Here is a 9,257-nt window from a genome sequence, read left to right on the forward strand (position 1 = left end):
ACAAACTGAGTTAGTTATGGTAGGCCGCCAGGAGCGCAGTTGTTTACTTGCTTTGGCAGGTCCACTCTAATTGGAAGTGATCCCCTGACCGCATCTCGCTGAGATAACAGGGTGGGTCCTGCTATGCTAACTTATTCAACCACTTTGCCTCACACCACTGGCCTCTTCAGATCTCTCAAAGTTTATATAACAGGAAACGCATAACAAGCGTAACATGTTTTAGAAATAAATACAATTCACATGCACTTCAAAGAAGCAGGAGAACAGTTTCACTGTTAGCCTCTTTGCAGGAGAGGAGCACAGGACCATGAATTAGCGTGATGTGAAGGCAGTTCCAGGACACATCATAAAAGACCAACTCTGGGAAGTAATTAGGCGTGTAAAAACTATGATGGGGATTGCTCACCCCTCAAACTTTCCCTCATATTTAAACGCAAATAGAGCAGAGTGTGAGCTGGGCTTCTCTTCTTTGACTGAGTCGAACTAAAAAAGAAAGTAATGTCAAGAGGAAATGAAAACTGCCTCATTTAGAAGCAGAGAGTGTTAAGAGGTCAGTAAGGGATAAAAGGAGCCAAAGAGAGAGAGACCAGTCCAGTTAAAGAGAGACAGACAGGAGGCAGGGCTGGCCCCAAACACAGAGCTGGTGCAGACCCGTCTGCTCGGGCCACAGCCCGGGGCGTCCCACAATCACAGCCATTCAGGGCTCTTGGAATGTGTCCCCTGGAAGTTCAGGCAGGTCAGCTATCTGCGGAAAATAAGCTGCTCCCTTGTTTCCAGGCACTGCAGCAAGCAAACTACAACCCCAACTACACACAAACACACACACAGACACACACGCCCTATCCCAAACCTGATTCTCCATCCCACCCCTCTCTTTTTGTGTTAAACTGTCAGAATGCCAGGAGGCAAAATACGGGGAGGGGCTACAGTGCAAATGGTAAATGGACTTGTACTAAACATGTTAACATTTCCCTTAAAACCAATGCAGCCAACCCCTTTTTTTCAGAACACAAAAGAGGTCTTAACACCAAGCTTTATACATTTCTGTAAGTCAATGGGTTAACAACTAGTCCTCACTGTGTTTGGATAATTGAATCGAATACTCCTGTTTTATTCTGCAAAGCTTCTATTTCTGGTCGACTCAGAAAACAAAAATGTAGAAAAACTGTCAAATAACTTTAAATGTACAAAAATGTCTTCATCATACCTGAGCTGTTCACTACCCTTTGACAGACATGTTAACTTTTGTTTTTTACACACAGAAGTCAGCTGAAAGCCATTAAGAGCTAAACATCTAGAGACACTAAGCTCCCGCTAAGCTACAAGTCAATCCAGTGTAAATGTACATTAGCCGGCAGCTGCTTTAAAGAATGCTGATAACCTTTTTTTTTTCCCCTCAGGGCAACAACTGTACTCCGTCAATCCATCAGTTGAACAATTGTTTTCCACAACTGTCAGAGTGTCCAAACACACCCCTGTTAGAGGTGGTCAACTCACATTTTCCACCAGTCTGAACTCACACATGTTTTGCTGCTGACCTTTCCTGAATTTCCCATCAGATTACACTTTTCTGTGACATTTACACTGTTTGAAGACAAATTAGACTCGTGGTTATTTCAGCTCATACAACAGCATGGTGACATCATCTGTTGACTATCAGACAAGTTGAGGAGGTTGACAACTTGGTGTAATGAAAGAAAAGCAAACAAGCAGCCAAGTCCATCAGCCTGTTTGCTATTATCAATCAACTCATCTGGAGCATAAATAAAGAAATTTACAGAAGTGTGTTTGATTTAAAAGCACAAAGAGACTAGGATCAGTACACCTGGCCCAGCCTTGCGTATTTAACTCTTTTTAGTAACAAAAGGCACATGTTGAAGGAGCTTGTGTTAATCTGTATGTGTTCAAAAAGGTGAGGTAGCGTAGTTTTTAAAACAGCTTACGGGTGCAAAACAACTCAAAGTCACACAAAGTATCTTAACATCACCTTTGTTGATTTCTGTTTCTGCTTCAACTGTTATTGCAGAGCCAAAATTCTGAGGTAAGTACTGCTTTTAGCTCTGGAAAAAAGTCAAAAGGTTTTCCAGTAAGAAAGTGCCTCAAGAGAGACAGCGAGGAGCGGTGTGAGACAGGTGTAGAGAGAGAAGGAGAGAGGCTGAAAAAACAAGTCAAAGGAGGTTTTTAAGTAAACTTTTGAACTTATTTTCCTGATAATGGTTTGATTTTGTGGGGATTGTTTCACTTTGAATTTCACTTCTGAATTATTTCTTCATTTTAACTAAAAATTCACAGTTCATATATCTAAAATATAGTTACCAATGACAAAAGATGACTTGTTACATCAAACTTTAACAGTTTGTGAACTTTTTGAAGCATATCTCCAACAAGAATGTTGAAGTTATCTTTAAAGGTTGTCTAAAATACCCTTTTCACCATGATAAGTACCACTGAGTAGAGAAATAAAGATGAAATAAAAGGTGCGCTGTATCACCCGTAAAAATAAATCAAGGACATCTGCTAAATCATCAAACCCTGGTGCACCACTTCACAAGTATCACATTTGTCAGAGTTCATGACCGAGCATCAAAGGCTCAATGATGTACACTGTGATCCGCAAAGATATCAAAAAGCATCATGACTCAACATCCAAAAAAGGATACATTACATATCCTTCCTTTGACTCATTTTATATCATTAATCTTCTCAGATAAAATCAGGTCTCAGGCATGTATGTACCTTACTCGTCAAGTATACTTTCTTCATTTGCTGACTAATGACATTAATCAGTCATTGTGGCCCCTCCTTTGGACATAACATCAGTTGTGTACAAGACAAACCTTCAGGGTGTATTTCTCTCAAGTGACTGAGTTACAACTGTTTTCTGTTTCACAAATCGATTATGTATTCATGATTAACATTCCAGATTCAGACAATAGAAGGGGAAGGGATGGTGGACTGTCCTGGGAGAAGTAATTGAGTTAAAGACCAAGTGCTTCTATTGTAAGGAACCAATTAGTCCCAGGGGGCGGCTTCATCACTTCACTTGGCAGCAGCGCAGCGCGCTGAGAGCAGAGATGCTAACCGTTTCAAGCTGGAGGGAAATCGTTCTAATCTCAGGACTCCACCCCCACAATGCTTTGTTCCACTTTTTGTGATGCACACTAATTCAAAACAGAACGAAACAATACAACTTGGAGCAGATTCCTTGACAGAGCTGACAGGAGGAAAATGTTTGAGTATGCGTCCTGAATACTGGGGTGTGTTCCTTGAGATCAGTCTTTTTTTGTACTCACTCATAAGAATGTTATGAGTTAACAAGGCATTTTAATTACAACTGATGACAGTTAAAATTATGCTTGTGGATGCCAACTCGCCTTTGGGCCTCACAACTTTTCTTAAAAACTGCACTCAAAAGTTTTGAGGTAAACCAAAATTCAACATCTGTGTGCATACATGTGAATATATGCAGCAGTCAGAAGCCATATATAACAGTTATGAAAAGAAACAAACTGTGGCACTATTCTCAATGTTAATGCCAGGCTTACAGGCTTATAAAGCACAAATATAAAATTTAACGATGTTATTTTCATTTTGAATTAAACTTCTGGAGGCTCTTTAAAACGGTATTAGGAGACAAATACCTCTGTACTTGTTTATTAGTGCCTGAAAATATTAGCTTGCAGTTATCAAGCTTGCAGATGTCTAAAGCAATGATAAATGAGGAGAACCAGATACCAAAGCCAAATTTTGTGAGACCTGGCTAACGTTCAAAGAGTTTTTCGGGATGATTGATCTCAGTGAACTTTATAGGATGAAGCAGTATCTCTGTATGTAACATTACAAAGAGCAGTCTGGACCTGCATATTACATTATGTGTCGTAAATAACTTTGGTTGTGTGATGCTGTATGCTGATAAAAGCTGAGTGACTGATTTATTCATTTGTGAAAAGTCAGTTCTTTATTTTACCAGAGGTATGTCGAGGCTGACGTACTGATGGCTGCCAAACTTTGTATCTTTAATATGTAGAAAATTGCAAAGTGGGACTGACAATGTATGACAAAGTGCCACTGGCTGCGGGTAATTTGTTGAAAAATAAATGAATGAATAATAAAACAAAAGGAAAATAATTTTAGTTTTTCTTTTGGCTGAAAAATGTGAAAGGTGACGGGACAAAAAATATAGTAAATGAAAGCTTATGACAGGTGTGCAGTTTTGAATCTGTAGAGCCAGAACTAACAAACTCTTGAAAAAACTGACTGAAATGAAAAATAAGGAAATGCACATTTAGCAGATTACCACCTAAAGGTAAGCCACAATTCAACACTTTGTTTGAGCTGATGAGTAAACATGAACATGAACTGGCCTAACAAGGACTGAAGCCTGGGAACCGGAGCTGAACTCAGACATCATACTGCTGATTCAGTCCAGCTATGTCATCGCTGCCGCGGACACACAAGCTGACGCGCCTGCTATCATTCCCACAGGTGAGTGTTTGATGTTCGTCTGTGTCCGTGCGCCCATCTGCCTGTCATCTCCACCTCCTTTACACGTCCTGTCCTGCTGCCAGCATCACCATAGCTACACAGACAGCCACTGATGTCACTGCCCTCTGCACATACACACACACACACACAAACACACACACACACACACACACACACACACACACACAACAACACACACACACACACAGGAATGGCTGGGGAAATGGGCACTGGCTGTTCCCTCGATGAAATCAGGGACAACACACAATGTGTTTGGCGTTCTGCACAAGCTTGACACACATGTGATGCTGCTTGGATAAAGTCATTCAGTAAACAATGATTAGCTTGAAGAGTATCTGAACATGAGTGATTAAAATCAGACCTCTTTCAGCACACATACACACACCTCCTCTGGTTGTACCATTCATAATAACCACTGAAGGACAGAACAGGGAACATAGATAAACACTGAGGCCTACATAAATACAGAACGCTGCACATGTGTGCTCTCTCATGTAGGTCATTCTTGGCTCAAATAATCACCTCTCGATTCTCCTCTGCTTGCCTGGAATGGCAAAGAGCAGCAACACTTCAGCTCAAGCTGATTGAGGGCCATCAGACCGACTCTAAAAATAGCTGCAGTGTGTACAATAGAATAATACTGGAAGCAAGTAAAGAGTAAGTATTTACAAGGTTTAAAAGTGGGAGGTGGGGAACACTGTTCAGAGCCAATAGACAGAATAAAAACAGTCTGAGGAATGTTTTTTTTTTTCAGGATTGAAAACACAGCTACTGCGTGTGTTGTAACTTATCCAAGTGCTTGTTAACGCCCCCTAAACTCAAACAGCCTGTTGGGTTGAATAGAAACTTGAGGGAGGGGGCTGCTGGTGTCTGAAGAGGCGAGGTACTATCCAGGGTTTTGTGGGTTGCCTATTAATGAAAGGACAGAATATTCCTCCTGTTTCTGCCAGTTTTTATTGGCTCACTTTGCCCCATAATCTCTTCTTCCTACCAGACTACAACTCTACATGTAAAAACAAAGCTATGAATAATGTGTGTTTTGTTTTATTGTTCTGTTACTACAGCTAAACACTTCTAGTTATAGCAAGGATAATTTTGGCATTGGTGAAGGGAGAGGCGTCCACCACAGAGCTGGGTATGACCACACTGTTGCAGAATGTAACAAGAATTTTTAATATAAGGGCAAACTTCCAGATACACACTTGGTACCTCAGAAAAGTCTTCTAGCACAAAGTTTGCAGATTCTAAAACACTATATCTCTGTTATACTACTGTGATGTTTTACAAAAAGTGGTAAACACAACTTTTCAACTTCCTTTTCCCCATGACACCCGCTTACCTGTCCTCATCCACATTCATGGTGATGTGGATCCCAAAGAGGCTGTTGACAGCAGGAGTGGGCAGGTTGAGGCCCTCACCGATGAAAGGCTTTACACCATCTTTCCCTGGCACCACAACCGCAGTGGACTGAGATAGAGAGTCAGACTTCTGCCTGCTGTCTTCTGGCTGATTGTTGAGGCCAAAGGGGAGGCCAGCTGTAGCTCCTCCGTGAGCCCCTTGGGGCTGGACAAGTCCACCTGGGAGGATGTTGGTGGTGCTCGGCACTGTGGCGGGCGCATTCTGAACAACACTGTGGGAGGCGGCGGTGGTGACAGACGGTGATGCAGAGATGCTTGTGCCACCTGAAGGCTGAGTCGGGCTGACATGCTGCTGGGAGCTACTCCCCGAGAGAGCAGGGTTCATGGCTGATGCATGACCGTGGGCTGAGTCTGCCTCACCACCCAGCCCCTGTACTCCGGTACCAGCTGGGGTTATAAGAGGCGAGGGTACCTGGCTGGTAGGAGGCCCCACAGGAAGGTTCTGAGTGCTTAAACCAAAGTGCTGCTGATGATAGTCTGGCTGGCCCACAGAGAGGCCAGTGGGATGAGTAGAATAGGCAAATGGCTGGGGCTGTGTGGCAGGAGGCATGATGGGAGACTTCTGCTGCATGGGGACTTGATGCACACCATTTAGGGTATTTGAGAGGAAGGTCTGAGAAGCAACAGGCTGAATATTGACCTGAGCCTGCTGTGGTTGCTGTGATGCTGTTGCTGTCAACCCAGTGGGCTTGAAGGCACTTGCCCCACTCCCCATCTGAGAGGCCAAGCTGTAACCTTGCTGCAAAGGCTCTGAAGGATGGGGGTGGGCGTGGTGCCCGGTGGAGTAGCCACTGTCAGTTGTGTTTTCCAAAGCCTGTACAGAAAAAGCACTGCTAGTGACCACGGAGTTACTTGTAGCCCCCAGTCCACTGTCACGGTCTATACTGTGATCAAGGGTTACAGTTGGCCTAATGCTGTCAACAGTTCTATTTGAATCTGAATCTCTCTCATAAAACTCAGTGCATGTCCACCTGCCCCGTCTAAAGGGCTCTCCGGTACTATGGTCAAGTTTTATGACCCTAAATCGTGAACTACAGCTAGTGCTCACAGGAGCAGAGGATGCCACACCAGTAGAAACTGTGGCAGCAGGAGAGGATGAGCTAGGAACAATGGGTTGAGCTGTAGCTGGTACAGGCACGCTTCCTAAATTATGTGGGGTGCCACGACCAGAGCTGATACTTTTGTAAGCGAGTCCTCCGTTGACAGGACCTGAGTAAGGCGGCTGGCCCTCCTGAGGCTCCACGTTGTTTAAAGTTTCCTCGGATGAACTCCTCTCACATACCCCCAGGTCAGCCCTCGAAACATCAAATATTTCCGACGACACGTCCTCAGTCCGGGACTCGTCCGGATCATCCAGGCTCTCTGTGTCGTCTGTTATACTGCTGGCAGCCACCTGAGCCTGCGTTACACTTGTGATCTGGAAGCAACTTTTCTTCTTTGCTGGCATTTTCGACATGTTGACAGACTGCGTCAAGTCAGCCTTCCCCCAGATAAAGTGAAGTGCTGGACAAATGTCTTGCGAAGTAACTCACAACCAAGGGAATTGACACTGACACGTACCGTCACGGGGCATTTCCATATCGTTCCTCTTCCTCTCTCTCACTCGCGTCGGAGTAAAGTGTCACAACCAGGGCCAGACCCTTTGAAACTCCGCGGTGTCTGGTCACAGCACACAGGAGACTGCTGCCTCCGAGCCCGGCCTCTCTGAAAGTCTGTCGGCCTCTCTTATGTCCCGGCAGCGGAGTTCCACACAAGCCCTTGTCAAAGTTCTTGTTCAGCAGCTGCTACCGGTACTTTAGTCTGAGGAGGGCCCGGTCTCACAGCCCACCCTTCTCTCTCAGCTTTATGTATAGTTCTCGCCGACTAGCTGAGTTAGCTGGTGATAGCTAGTTATCCCTATCTCGGTACCAACATGTGCGACATCGCGATGTAAACAAATCCTTAAGCTCTTCAAAAAGAACGCATAATCCAGCAAAAGACAGAAGAAACGTCCCAAAGTCGATGAAGTTTTGCCTCTCGCTGTGTGGACAGCTCACTTTTGGCAGCTGCTACTAGCAGCTAGCTGACAGATAACCACTTTACCACAGCGCCAGAAAGCTAACAGACAGCTAACTGCTGCTGCCGCTCTCTAACCATAGACCAAACCACTCCACAAGATGGCAAGAGCGAAGTGCATCCTGGGTAAAGAGGTCAAACTAGTTCTCAGTTTTCTCTTGAAGTATAATTAACATTCATTGCGCAATTCATAAGACAGTATGGTGTATTGTTTTTAATATGATCTAAAATGAACAATAAATATTTTATTCAAATAAAATAGTCTTGTCGACTATGTTATCGTCACTTCCGGTTGACGTCCCACAGCAAAGATAACTACTGTAAGCGAACTGACGCGCGACCAAATTCGCTCCCATGTATTGTTAATGATAGCGGCTTGTTCGCTGAGAACAGAATGCGAGCCGACGCGAATTAAGTTTTTAACAGATTGTGAACACAGTATATGATTCTGACACAGTGCTGAAGAAAATCTCAAACAGAGTGTCACACAATAATCCATTTAAAATAAGGCTGCCTGTCACATTTTAGGTAAAACGTACATGTGGTAAACCTGTTGGATCACTAGACAACTGAATTCCTTCGCCTCAGATGTTGACAGATGTTTATTTTAGATTGATGTTAGATTTAAACTAGGGATTTTTTTATTGTAGAAGTCAAATTTCTATGGGTTTGAAACGTTTATTAACAAAAACGCCGGTGACTGAAATCAAGTGAGTCATGAAAGAACTTGTTTTAGAATGAGTCACTTATCCAGGAAATCACATCGATCTTGTCTTGCGTAGACACAGCCCTCTTGGCATGATGCCTTATAACAACGATGATCGTCATGAAGGTGACGCTACAGATCGACATGACAATAAATTAAAAGGGATCATGATTTTTTTTAAACCATCAGTTTAAATAATAAATAAGTCAATTATTTCAACTTAATATTCATTTTGATAACTTTTGTTTTAGTCCTCGTTTTCCTTTTTTACTACGTGATCTTTTTCCTTTTTCAGTTTGTTATTGCTGTTTTTATGAATATTTTTCCTCAAGGAGTAAAATAAGTTGATTTACACATAAAAATAAATAAATAAATAAATAAATAAATAATAAGACGAAAAGGATACCGTTTATTCACCCCAAAAGAATAAGAAATCACAATATGAAGCAAAAATATCCGTCACACATTTTGTGGGAAACAACTTACCAGGGCACCCATGATTAAAAGCACTTTTGTGTAGTACCGTAGATTTCAGGGATAAATCGTAATAATTCACTAAAAACTCCTGCATG

General features: G+C 42.9%; 1 protein-coding gene across 1 annotated transcript in view; it reads right to left on the bottom strand.

Annotated features, from left to right (window-relative positions):
- tsc22d2 (TSC22 domain family 2) overlaps positions 1 to 8,072 on the bottom strand; it is a 38,826-nt gene extending 30,754 nt beyond the window's left edge. The window contains exon 1 of the mRNA XM_074668471.1: positions 5,846 to 8,072. Coding sequence (XP_074524572.1) covers positions 5,846 to 7,380 — 1,535 coding nt within the window. The 5' untranslated portion in view covers positions 7,381 to 8,072. The remainder of the gene's footprint in view (positions 1 to 5,845) is intronic.
- Positions 8,073 to 9,257: the final 1,185 nt, after the last annotated feature.

Source organism: Halichoeres trimaculatus, unplaced genomic scaffold, assembly GCF_033239565.1.
Source record: "Halichoeres trimaculatus isolate MK-OKI-2021-1 unplaced genomic scaffold, fHalTri1.1 fHalTri1_scaffold_4, whole genome shotgun sequence".
Classification (NCBI taxonomy): domain Eukaryota; kingdom Metazoa; phylum Chordata; class Actinopteri; order Labriformes; family Labridae; genus Halichoeres; species Halichoeres trimaculatus.